Genomic DNA, 14,173 nt, shown 5'->3' on the forward strand with positions numbered 1-14,173 from the left:
AAACAAATCCCTGTTTGTAAAAGACAGTATGGAAAAACACTGTGCAAGGAACCTAATAGGATTTGTCTTGTGTACATGTGGACTATTACTAAGGATTCATGTATAAAGTGTGCAGTCATTTTGAAAGTGTTTGGCCCAAGGTTTAAATTTGTTATTACAAGTAAGTTTTGTGAGTTGACATATTTCCTTTCCTGATGTGGAAGAGTGTTTTCAAAGAACCTGGGCTTTGGAATCATGTGGACTTGGAACTTCAGGTGTACCACTTATGCTTATGTGAATTTGGGCAATTATTTTCTGGCCTCAGTCTCTAATCCATAAAGTGGGATAATAATGTATACCCAGTACGGGTTGTATGAAAACTAAATGAGATAATGTGTAGCTATCATATTTGGTACATTGTCTTGGCAGATGATGGGGAATGTATATATGTACCTACACTCAATTCAAATGTTAAGGGAGAATTTTATCCAGTAGGGAGTTGTTTGCAGACAAGAATGCTGACTGAACAAAAATTCTCCAGAAAATACAGCTGTACTTTTAATTCCTCAAATGGAAAGTTATCTTACTGTCCACTCACACACAAAAAATTGAATTTGGAGATATTTGTCTCTCTTTAGCATACTTTTTCTCACTTGACAAGAAAAATGAGTTATAAATATGTTTTTTAATATGCCCTATAGAGACATTTTCATAGTTACCTGGTCTTCTCCCTCAATCCATTCCCACCACGCACTCCCATTCACCCTAAAACAGTTTCCATTATAGTAAAATAAAATAGATTTTTAAACAATAAATGTGTTCATGAAGGCTGGAAGCCTTGATATGGGGCAGTTAAAAGTCAAACCCCATTGTAACATGCGGAGAAAGAACAAATGTCAAGGTTAATCCAGCCTCTGTTACATATTAGCTGGGACTTTAAGTTTTATGATGTCTTGAACCTCTCTTCCCATTGAAAACAAGAACAATAAAACACACCTCACCACCTTCTGTGGATGAACAACCAGGCTATCTTCCTCTTACCACTTGCTAGGTTGTTCCAAATAACACCAACATTTGTGTTTGTGTAATAACTCTTTTTAATTACTGTTTCATTTTCTCCTACAGATAGAGACCTTGATATAGACATGTCCCCCAAGCCCACTATGTTTCTTCCTTCGATTACTGAAATCAAGCATGATAATACTGGAACATATCTTTGTCTTCTGGAGAATTTTTTCCCTCATGTTATTAAGGTTTATTGGAGAGAAAAAAGAGGCAACAGAGTTTTGCCATCCCAGCAGGGAAATACCGTGAAGACTGCTGACACATACATGAAGTTCAGCTGGCTGACCGTGTCTGAAAACTCCATGGATAAAGAACACATATGTATCGTCAAACATGAGAAAAATAAAAGAGGAGATAATCAAGAGATTCTTTTTCCACCAGTGAATGAAGGTATGTGAGTAGAAATATAAGTATAACCTCCTAGAACAATTTTTCAAAGGGATACTCCACCTCTTCTGTCAAGCATTAATGAAAAACAAATGCAAAACTTTCTTAAATTGAAAGCTATTTCCTTACAGAATAAAAAAAAAAAAAAGTGTAGTGTTTGAAATAAAAAAGAAAGAGAAAAGTTCACCTAAACTTTGTCAGCCTTGGTTCATCATCCAAAATATTAAGGTCATAATATAGTATTTTGGGGTTGTTATATGGTTTAAATCAAACAACATATATGGAAGTACCTAACAATTTAGGACACTATAAACACACAAAAAGAGATTCCACTGTTGAAGATCTTAGTTTATTAGGAAGTAAGAATAATTGTATGTCTTTTATGAGTGTTCTATTCATCAAACAAAGTCATCTAACTTCAATCTTGCTTTACTCAAACTGTAGTCCAGAAACGAGTCTTAACATCAAATTGATGTTCTTATGCACGAGCCAGATTGCAGATCAACAGAAATCAGAGTAACTTGGCTACTGTACATTTATTATGGTCCATGGTGTTAGGTTTTTAAGATTTGGATTTTTTTATATATCACTTGGAGTAGAATTTTGTGATTAAAGATGGGGTGAGGCTAGAGCACACAGACTTACTTGCATTCTACATAATGAATGTATTTCTTGCCATTGGAAAATGCCTCTCACTAACTTTCATTGCAGCCTAGCATGTTACGTGCCAGGCCTGAAGGGAGTGTGTACCCATGCCCCTTGCATTGGCAGGCAGATTCCTATCCACTGCTCCACCAGGGACGTCCTCCCCTTAGTTAGAGGACTATAAATGTGATTTGGCCTATTTTTCAGTCCTCAAAAGAATTGCACTGAAATGCTGAGCTCCTGTAATAAAATCATCATTGCTAAAAATATTTAAGAAAGGAAGCTATTTTTGGTGCGGAATTCTGTTTTCTGTTTATAGATTAATTTTTCTGCATTTCTATGGATTATTTCTACAAAGTACTTTTCTCAGCTTTGTCTCATTTAATCTCCCTCAACAATCCTTAGAGTTCTGGCTCTGCCATCACTGATATGACTCTAAGCAAGTTACTTACCATCTAATTCTTACTTACTCCTTTGTAACATGGAATCCTCCAAAATACACCTCAGTCCAGTGTCAGTGGGGGATTAAATGACGTATTGCATGTGCAGTATGTAAGTGAGTGCCTGGCACAGTAATAATCACTCAATGGCTATTAGCCTTATTAGTATTGTTTTCTTTATTCCCACACATATCACAATTGCAAGAGTATTGGATGCTGGAGATATGAGTGATATAGAAAGGTGTGGCTGGTTTTTTATTTTTCCTCGATGGGAAATTTGCTGGAGCCAGACTCCTTCAAATAAGAGATTCTGTTTTATTTTCTGGGATTGGATGAATTTATTCTGATGCTGAACTGATGTACTGAATTACATAGAATCAGACCAACTCTTCCTGGATTGTAGGGCTCATATTTCTTAATGAATGTTTCTTTCTCAGCAGATTATCTACTTATATATGTGTGTTTTAATAACACATATATAAACATAAACGCACATTGCCAAATAACAGGCGTGAAAATTTGACTAATAATTGTTCTCATTTCTTGTAGTTGTCTCTTCAGTTGTCACTGCTACTAAACCTCCAAATGATGGTTTGAAGAATAAAAGTAAGTTTTTGTACACGTTTGCCTTTATGTCATGCTTCAGTCTTTTTTTCCTTCTTATTCCACATCTCCTGCATCTCTTGCATTGCTTTCTGATGAATTTCCCTTTTGAAGTCTACCTGGCTTAAAGTAAAAAGACCAATTACCTGCAATTGTGGGGCTCATCATTGTTATACTTTTAATGACTCCTCTTCTGTCAGGAGAATGTATTCTATCAGGAGAATACATATATGTGTACAGACATATAGACAGACTAAAATAATAGGCAGGGATAATATATATATGACTTCCCAATATAAAGAATCTGCTTGTAATGCGGGAGACCCGAGTTTGATCCCTGGGTCAACAAGATCCCCTGGAGAAGGAAATAGCAATCCACTCCAGTATTCTTGCCTGGAAAATCCAGTGAACAGAGGAGCTTGGTGGGTTATAGTTAATGGAGTCACTAGAGTTGGGCATGGCTTGGTGACTAAACCACAACCATGGCTTCCCAGGTGGCCCAGTGGTAGGGAATCCACCTGCCAGTGCAGGAAATGCAGGAGATCTGGGAGATGTGGGTTCAATCCCTGCGTCGGGAAGAGCCCCTGGAGGAGAAAATAGCAACCCATTCTAGTATTCTTTCCAGAAGAATCCCACGGACAAGGAATCTGACAGGCTAAGTCCATGGGGTAGCAAAGAATTGGACAGGACTCAGCAACGGAGCATGCATATAGATGTCTATATGCACATACATATCACACTGTCAAAAATAGTTATGCACAATCAACTAATACTTGCTCTCCTTTCTTGTAGAAAAACAAGTCCCTGTTGTAAATTCTACAAAAGCATGTCTGAAAGATGAAAACAGTAAGTTTTGTTTAGTTCTGCTGTTATGTCAGCTATAGCACTTTTGTCCACCATATAAAATTAACTTTTGAACTTACTTGGTTTAATGTAAAAAAAGCTATACTGTTGGGATTTGCAGAAATAGACTGAGTGGTATTTTAAGTAAATCTATCATCATTTCTCGGGCTTGGTGGCTCAGTGGTAAAGAATCTGCCTGCCAATGCAGGAGACATAAATTCAATCCCTGGGTTGGGAAGATCCCCTGGAAAAGGAAGTGGCCACCCACTCCAGTATTCTTGCCTGGGAAACCCCATGGACAGAGGAGGCTGGTGGGCTACAGTCCATGGAGTCTCAAAAGAGTCGGACACGACTTACCCACTAAACGTTATCATTTCCTAGGGGTCATCTTAGCACAATAAATGCTGGTTTTAGTGTGAGATGACTCTAAATTAGAAACTGTTCATGATAAACTCTGAAGTATTTACACAGTGGATTTCATTTCTTAGTGTGGCTTTTGTGTCTAATGACCGGGAAACATGATATGTTTTTGTGTCTAGTATTTTGATTGTGCTGGTAGTTAATACGTGAAATGACACTTACTGAAATCTTCTTATATGGAAGGTATTGTGCTGTATCTTGCACGCATTTTCTGTGAATGCAATGTTCTCTGTACTAAACCCCACTATCCACCCTCTGTGAACACCAGAAAACTTCATGGATTGTAACTTTTGTAGGAATCTCACTAACGCACAACATATAATGGCTCAGATGCTTCCAAGTCAGCAGTTCCACTTGATGTTTATGCTAAGACTTTCCTGTCTGGAGTATTTATCGCATGTGGAGATGCAGGACTCCAGAGCAGTTAAGAATGTGTTCTTTACAGTCAGATTGCTGGGAATAAAATACGGTTTCTGGTATTTTCTAAATGTGTGACATCTGGCAAATTCATTCTCTCCATTCACAGTTGACTTGTAAAATGGAAATGAAAATAACAATCTTATGAATTATTGTGAAATGAAGTAAGATTAGAGCTTTGCTTGCAAAGCTCTCAGAATAAATGCCTGGTATTTGGGGTTAATGAAGATTAGCTGTTTTTATTACTTAGAGACATAGTGAGGGCAAAGAAAATGCTAAAATCTCTTAAAAATTCTTTTTTCCCACTGCATGAATTCATTAAAAACACAAACTTATTTTTAATATTTAGAAAGGTTCTAAGTGAATGTAGCAGAAGTTGTCGATTGGCTTGAACTTTGAGTTGGATTCTGAGTAGTTCTGGTGGTGGTGTGATGGTAGTGGTGGTCCTTGTTGACTGTGGGGATTGGTGATGCTGGCGTGTCACTTTATAGTAGGTCGTCAGAAAGAAAGAATTGTGACCTGCTCCCATCACTGTGTACTGACCTTTCAAAAGAACAGGCAACTAATCAAAGGGCTTCTCCTAGATACCCTGCAGCTGCACCTCATGAACACCTCTGCCTATTACACATACCTCCTCCTCCTTATTACGAGCACGGTCTACCTTGTCATCATCACCTCCTGTGTGTTCAGGAGAACAGGCGTCTGCGGCATTCAGAAGAGCTCGTGATAGAGGGGCCCCATAAGAGGATCAACGTTCCTTCATCATCTATGGTCTCTAAAAGCTCTGCTCAGAATCTAGCCTGGTTTTTATTCTGGATTTGGGTTATTTCAATCCATGTGTTATTTTTATATTATGTCTTTATTTTGTAAGAGTTTTTCAAACCATTGGGCAAACAGTTTGACTCTGTAACAAGAAATTCTGCCATTACCCAGGGCCAGGACCCAGGGTGGGTCCGGAGAGCCTCTCCCCTCACTGTCCCCACAACCTCATCAGCTCCCTGGGCTCCTGAGTCTTCACACCTTCTCAGCGCACACAGTAGGCAGCTCCCCGTCTCTTCCCTCAGCGCCTCCCCCCAGATCCTGACCCTGACCCTCCCTGCCACACACCCTGGGGCTGCCAGCTTTGCTACTTGAATTCTGTATTCTATTTCATAATAGATGAGGTTAATAAAAAGAAAAACTAAAAAGTCCATTTTTGTCCGTGTGTACTTTAATTTTATGAAATCTAACTAAGGTAAAAAACAGCATGACAACTGAGCTATCAAATTCAGCCCTGGTTATAATAATGATCAACAACACATGTCTAAGCCTTTCCCTGGGATGGTGGTTATGGTGCTTTCTTTGGGGCACTGGCCCCAAGAGGATCCATAGTCAAAGAAAGGTGCCTGGGTTCTTTCTCTTTTAAAGTCAGCGGATTCAAACTTATTGGTTTGGGACATTTCCGTGGTGACTGACACTCAGCATGACTTTCACAGTGTGTGCTCAGATCTGTGCTAGGGTCTCATAAGCACTGCCTCCGGATCCTCATATTAACCCCACGAGAACTGCCCCAACACCAGAGGGGCATCAGGTAGAGGAGGAGCAGGCAGACTCTAATCCCTGAGGGCCTGCATTTGAACCCTGGGTCTGTGTTAGCATCTGTGTGACCCCAGGCAGTGATTTGAACTCTCTGCATGATGAAGTTACAGTGCCCTGTCTCCTGGAGCAGGTGAAGTAGATAAGTTCATGATGCGTGGTCCATGTAAACCCTAAGCAACATTAGCATCTACTGTTGGTAGCTCTACTGTAGAATCCATAGATTTCACAATTACACAAATGCACTGAGAATTTTCTCTAATCTCATTCCCCACGGACAATTTAGATGTAGATGGAACAGGGATTCAGTTGCTACAGTTCACCCAGATAATTCCATTAATCCTCTAAGCACCCTTGGAAGAAGCTACAGTTAGAGGCCACAGTTTTCAGATGAGAGAGGTTATCTGCTCATCACATCTACTTTTAAAGTAATAGTTATTTAGAACTGGATTTCTCTGACTTCTGAGCCTATATTTTGTTGCCCAACATCTCTAATTCACTGACAAGAAGATGAGGTCCCAGAGAGGTTATGAAATATGCCCAAAGTTAAACACAGAGCAGTGCCAAACTCCACTTGGGCCAGGTCTGCCTGACTTAAACCCTGCTCCCATTTTCAGTACACCAGTGGCTCTCTTATTATAGCTATAAATAAATGATTAGAGAAATAGATTGATAAATGTATAAGAAAAAAAGTCACTGATGTCCAGACTACATCACAGGCCAGGCATCATACTTTAAAAAATCCTCCTTCATTAATCCTAATGTGCAGCCGGGTTGAGGCATCAAGTGACTGAAACGGTTCCAGCATTGCCAGCTCAGATCTCACGCAGCGAGGGGCCATCACAGAGCTCATTACACAAGTTAGAATGTGCTTTACTCAGAAAGCGATCTTAACATCCACTCATCAATTTCCTAAGGAAATAAAATGTACTAAGATTTATTTATGTTCATTAACTGCAGCCCCCAATGAACCCTAGTCCCCAATAAGAAGCTAAAAAATAAACTAAAAGACCACTATGCGTCTTCCAAAACATATATATTGTGCATATTTATTGACTATTCCAAAGCCTTTGACTGTGTGGATCACAACAAACTGGAAAATTCTTCAAGAGATGGGAATACCAGACCATCTTACCTGCCTCCTGTAGGGAGGTCAAGAAGCAACAGTTGGAACCGGACATGGAACAGACTGGTTCCAAATCAGGAAAGGAGTACATCAAGGCTGTATATTGTTACCCTGCTTATTTAACTTATATGCAGTGCACATCATGTGAAATGCTGGGCTGGATGAAACACAAGCAGGAGTCAAGATTGCTGGGAGAAATATCAATAACCTCAGATATGCAGATGACACCACCCTTACAGCAGAAAGCGAAGAAGAATTAGTCTCTTGATGAAAGTGAAAGAGGAGAGTGAAAAAGTTGGCTTAAAACTTAGCATTCAGAAAGCTAAGATCATGGCATCTGGTCCCATCACTTCATGGCAGGTAGATAAAGAAACAGTGAAAACAGTGACGGAGTTTATTCTCTGGGGCTCCAAATCACTGAAGATAGTGACCTCAGCCATGAAATTAAGACACTTGCTCCTTGGAGGAAAAGCTATGACCAACCTAGACAGCATACTACAAAGCAGAGACATTACTGTGCCAACAAAGTTCCATCTAGTGAAAACTATGACTTTTCCAGTAGTCAGGTTTGGGTGTGAGAGTTGGACTATAAAGAAAGCTGAGCAAGGAAGAATTGATGCTCTTGAACTGTGGTGTTTGAGAAGACTCTTGAGAGTCCCTTGGACTGCAAGGAGATCCAACCAGTCTATCCTAAAGGAAATCAGTCCTGAATATTTATTGGAAGGACTGATGCTGAAGCTGAAACTTCAACACTGTGGCCACCTGATGCGAAGAACTGACTCATTTGAAAAGACCCTGATGCCTGGAAAGACTGAAGGGAGGAGGAGAAGGGGACGATATAGAATGAGATGGTTGGATAGCATCACTGACTTAATGGACATGAGTTTGAGTAAGCTCTGGGAGTTGGTGATGGACAGGGAGGCCTGGTGTGCTGCAGTCCATGGCATCACAAAATTGGACACGACTGAGCAACTGAACTGACTGAACTGGTCTTAGAGATGTAGAACTATTTCTTCATTGTGAAGAATAAGTGTATTAAATGTAGGAGGCAAGAAGGGAAATTTGCAAATCACTGAAAGTTTTGTGCAGCTGATTCCACAGCTAGGGCCCTGCTGGGCAGTGTCTCTTGTGGTTTCCAACTTCTCAGCAACCTCCTGCCCCAACTCTCTCTGGGCTGCCCTGGCCTGGGAGGTGCAGAGAGGGGAGGGCCTTGGGGATGGGGTGACAGCCTGAGTGGCAGCAGGAGGGCGCTGGTGTGGCTGATGGGGTTTCATTTTCTCAGGGTTTTTTTATGTTTACGTGCTCTGACAAATGTGGTTGATTCGTTGAAAATGCTCAAAGTCAAACTGGCCTCTAGTGCTTGAGGCTGTGCAAAGGGTAGCTGGGGTGTCACAAGGAAATTAGAACAGTTAAACCACAGCCGACTTCCTGCAAGCAACTCCTGTGTGAGCTGGGGACCTTATGTCCAGGATGTTCAGTGGCTGCATTTCTGTCTATGCTCAGGACCGTGTTCTGGAGGAAAGAGCAGACGGGACTCCTTGCAGCACTAAAATCACCCCTGACTTTCCACCAGCCACCCAAATCAACACCATTTTCATCACACAGAGTTTAACTTTTTGAAATTACACAAGTGAATAATGAAAAGGAACTTACAGACATGCTGCCTTCCCATGAAGCACTGCATTGAAAATTCCTGCTTAACAAAATCAGCTCACAGTATGAGTTAATTTTAGTTCAAACTAGCTAAACATACGGAGAAGGCAGTGGCACCCCACTCCAGTACTCTTGCCTGGAAAATCCCATGGACGGAGGAGCCTGGTGGGCTGCAGTCCCTGGGGTCGCACAGAGTCGGACACGACTCATGCGACTTAGCAGCAGCAGCTAAACATAAGGAAAATTGATGGCAATGGTGTCATAGAATGGATTCAAAGTAAGAGTACTCGGAGTGGTTTAGAAGATATGTCTAAGAGAGAAACATTTCATGCTACATAATAGTTTGATACTTTTACATGTATTCGCAAGCCATCTTGCCTTCCTGTTATAATTCAACACTGTAGGCCAAATACATAATGCAAATCAGGAATGAAACTAATCATTTTAATAGGTTCAGGGTTTTTTATTTTGTTTTATTTTTTAGCTGCAGTGAAAGTGCTGAGTCCTAGCCACAGGACCATCAGGGAACTCCCGACATACTCTGTTTTCTTATTTTTTACAATTGTACAAATAGTGCATGTGCATGAATTTAAAAACACAGTAGACAGGTAGGGTGTTAAAAAAGATATTAAAAAGAAGGCCAAGACACAAAAGGAAAAAATACCCTCCATTCTGCAAATCAAAATAAAATAAAAAATAAAAAGAGATTTTGCTTACAAAGAAATGCTCCTCCAATATATTAAGAGGTCTTTTGGTTAGGAACAAAGCACAGGTCTTTTTCCCAACTTTTCATTAAGAGATCAGACTCAGTCTCATGGAATACAGGGTGGATCATGACACAACCTTATCAGCCACAGGCAGGCAACTATATCTAGGGTGCCATGTCTGTGAAGTACTACAATCAAGAAAACCTTTATTAACCCCCGAATAACATCAGCAGTAGATGTCACCGTTTCAGTTTTCAAAAAGAATAACCAATTTCCAGTCTTTTTTCCCCCTCTAGTGATTTTCAATGAAGGTTTTTCATGCAGAAAAAGAAAGAACACAAAAATTATTTGAGATGTAGCATGAAAAGGCTAACTATTGCATGTTACTTTGTGTTTTTTTTTTTATAACAAAGTCTATTATTTCATGGGCTGTGAAATAGACACTGAAGTGTCTATATGATTTAGGCCACCCAAGAATTTATTTTAAAGCATTTTAGAAAAGGATTTACTCTTCACATGCCCACATTTTTGCTTTATGTCTGAACACTGTTGTGGAAACAAGAGGCCCAAGTTCGTTGAGAACCACAGATGCACGGCAGGGTCTCTGTTTGCTGTGACTGTGGCTGCCTCAGCTGGCCTGCCTGTCCCTATATCAGCTGCCCAGCTACTCCATCCAGTCCTCTGCTTTCCCCTTCTTTTAGAAAAGATTTTATTAGCTTTCAGTGGGGCTATAATCGACATGAAACATTACATTAGTCTCAGTTATCAGCATAATGATTCCATATTTATAAAGGGTCCCTGGGCTTCCCTGGTGGCTCAGCGACACGAAGTTTTAAGATCTACTCTCTTTTCCCTTCTATGGTTCAATAATTATGCAGAGTCACTGCTATTACAACTGATCATATGTTTATTTGCTTGTGTTTCTGAGGTTGAAATGTTTCTTTGGTGACTTGAGGGACTGAACAATGAATGTTCCTGGACTTGGAGGCACATGGAGCTGCACTGCTGGCACTGGACGGTGTCTGTCATCTCAGAAGCTCCAGTGTGCTCCAGAGACACCCACTGGTGCAGGATCAGCATGGATCCAGGTACCAGACAGGGCGCCTGAGTCCTGGCTCTGCCTGTCAGTCGTGGGACCCTGGACCAGTCACTCACCCTCGGCCTCACCCGTCTCCGTGTAAGTGGAGACAAGGACAGTACCAGCCTCCCAGGACTGCTGCCCTCACTGCCTGCAGAAGTTAGGGTTTGTAGATAAACCATGTCTGACACAGAGACATTCTGGCTACATAAATAAAAGTGAACTAAGTCATCCTTATTTGGAAATTTGGGACTCTGGGGTGATTTTCATGCTTCACAAATTTGTACCTAAAAAGAAAAGGTTAAAAAAATCTTACCTTATAAAATCATATTCCTGAAATTTTACTTTGAATCTACTCAAAGAAAGGCTCCATATTTAACTACTTTGTCATATAGTTTCATTTTTCAAAGACTTACTTTAACAAAAGAGTTCTCATTGTCCTGAAAGTGGTTTTTCACTATCCTGCTTTTCTTCTGCTTCTCCTGAAGATCCTAGATTGTGGGAAAGAGGAAGGAGAAAAAGTACTGTGTTTGATTGCAGTCACAAATGATTTCTTTTGCATTGCAGTACACATGGTTAGAATATAAAATGAGAGGTACGTAGGTTTAATCCTTGAGAGATTTAGGTTAACACAATACCAACTGCAAACTAAAGTTTTATTTTATTTCTTGTCAGAGGAAAACCTGTATACCAGGAGCTACCTGTTGCACTAATTTGTCAAAAGGGGTTTCACGTATGTCCATCTAAAAATATTCATCTAGCCCGAGAACTATTATCCACCGTCCCTCCTCCTGCATTTCTTTACTGACAAGCTTGTGCAGGTTCATCAAGTGCAGTTAGTTTGGACTTTGGTACAAATAATTTACCCTTCATATTTGGACAAATGGCTATATTCAGTTAGTGAGAGAGTTCCTAGTGCGGAGATAAAACCGACAGTCATGCTCTCATGTGAGCAACCATTGTGTTACAATCTTCCGTGGTCAGTGTCTCCTGAACCTTTTATTGTTGTTGAATTTTACCCAGATATCCACTCCGGAGTTATCTCCAAACTACACTGTTATACATCTATTTAATATATGAATATGCTTGATATAATAAATAATATGTCTTTCTTTGTCTCTTTATATATTTTAACTTCCTGCATATTTTCCCTATCTATCTCTCCGACTGTCTGTACTATTGCACAATAACACTGTATGACAAACATCCCAAAGCATACTGGTTTAAAACAGCAATCATTTATTAATCCTCATTAACTCTCTGGTCAGCTGGGCTGTTCTCCTGATCTGAGTCACACTCAGCTGGTGACCACCTAGGCTCCAGCTAACCCATCAGCGGAATACCAGGTGACTAGGTCAAGGTAGCCTGGGCTAGGATGAATCTGCTCTATACGCGGTGGGTCTTCATCCTCCAGGACTTGTTGTCATGACAATGGTGGGGATTCAAGAGACCTGCCAGAATCTCATTAGGCCTTTTAAGGTCTAGACTCAGACCTGGAACCCCATTCTAATGGGGGAAGAAACTACAGCCTTTGATTAAGGAACTAGGAATTCACATTGCAAGGAGTGAGTTCCAATCTGGAAAATTTGCCGAGAAGCACATTTGACCTTTGGATATCTCTTACTAAATGCAACTAACACCCTTGATTTTGGGAGCTGCAAAAAATAAATGACAGCAAGTATTTTGCAAAAGAAAATCATAAAGTTAGCACCACTGAACTGATGGTGAGTTTCTCTTATTTTTCTTTTGGTCTCCCCTAGCTGGCACTCAAAGAAGCCTGAAGCCTGAATGTGCATCAGGTGCAGAGAGAGGGACGGGGTGCTCAGTGGGCCAGGAGCACTGCTTTTCTGTTTTTGCTTGTGCTTCTTTTGTCCTTTTCCATTCTCTCCCACTCTTACCATCCCACACGCACACTCCCAACCCAGGCCATCCCAGTGTCTGTGACAGCAGCCGTGACTGCATGGAGGTTGAGCCCTGAGGGAAGGGACCTTCTTGCTCACACAGGAAACTGTGGTCCCAAGAGCACATGGAGAATCCAAGTGGCTTTTTTCTCTCTGTCCTCTTCCTTCTTGGTGTGGAAGGGAGACACAGTTGCAGGAATGCACAGCAGAGCAAATATACTAAAGACCACTTATCTGGTCTAAGAGCCAGAAGGATGATTCCTGTGAGCTGGAAAGTGGTACAGAGCTTGCAGAGAGGAGAGAGATTAAGAAAGAAACCTCATAAGGGTGTTTGACAGCTAGGATCACCGCCCCCCTAGCTGCACATTCATAAAGTGAAAAAAAAGTGAAAGTGAAGTCGCTCATTCTTGTCCGACTCTTTGAGACCCCATGGACTGTAGCCTACCAGGCTCCTCCATCCGTCCATGGGATTTTCCAGGCAAGAGTACTGGAGTGGGTTGCCATTTCCTTCTCTAGCACATGCATAAATGTGATCCAAAACAGACTTTGCAAACTGATTTGAGTGTAAACAAACACCCAGGGCTACTGGGTGGCACACACAGTGCAGTGTGAATAATACTGCAAGTGCTTTGAAAACTGCACTATCTGGACCTGCCCATCAAAGACAGGTAGGGATTTATATTCCACAACTGGATTATTTCCCAGCAAACAAAAAATCAACACGTGCAGGATATAATCCAAAATTACTCAACTTATAGAAAGCCAGGAAAACCTCAACACACTAATGTAGAAAAGTCAGTTAACAGATGCCAATCCTTAAATAGGGCTTCCCTGACAGCTCAGCTGGTAAAGAATCCACCTGCAATGCAGGAGACCCCGGTTCCTGAATATTACACATGTTGGAATGACAGAGAAATTAGAATAGTTATGAGGACCGTGGGAGGAAATGGAAAGAGGGAGAGATAGAAAGTAAAATAGTTAAGAGATATAAACAGAGAAATAGAACAGGAAAGGCAGGTGGTGGATGTAGGCAGGTAGAGAGATAGAAAGAGTCAGAAATAGAGATGAGGAAAGAAATAGTAAAACAGAAGAGAGATTAAAGAGAAAGAGAGAAGGGGAAGAAGTCAGAGCTGAAAAGAAAGAGGGGACAGGTGTAGCAATAGGAAACAGAGAAGATCTGTGAACATAGAGATGGACAGACAGAGGGATATAAAGAATGGTGCATTGGGGAGACAGAGAAACAGAAACGTGATAGGAGAAAGCGCATCAGTCAAGAGACAGCTGTAAAGCAGTCAGGAGAGTCGTCTAAACCCATCATATAATTAGGGGCCATA

The 14,173-nt window shown here is 40.9% G+C and overlaps 1 gene segment (V, D, J or C); it reads left to right on the top strand.

Moving 5' to 3' along the window:
• LOC133246335 (T cell receptor gamma constant 1-like) overlaps window positions 1–5,989 on the top strand; it is a 62,259-nt gene extending 56,270 nt beyond the window's left edge. Inside the window, 3 exon segments of the C gene segment in view lie at window positions 1,105–1,434; window positions 3,912–3,965; window positions 5,384–5,989. Of these exon segments, the coding sequence occupies window positions 1,105–1,434; window positions 3,912–3,965; window positions 5,384–5,526 (527 nt within the window).
• Window positions 5,990–14,173: the final 8,184 nt, after the last annotated feature.

Source organism: Bos javanicus, chromosome 4 (assembly GCF_032452875.1).
Source record: "Bos javanicus breed banteng chromosome 4, ARS-OSU_banteng_1.0, whole genome shotgun sequence".
Classification (NCBI taxonomy): domain Eukaryota; kingdom Metazoa; phylum Chordata; class Mammalia; order Artiodactyla; family Bovidae; genus Bos; species Bos javanicus.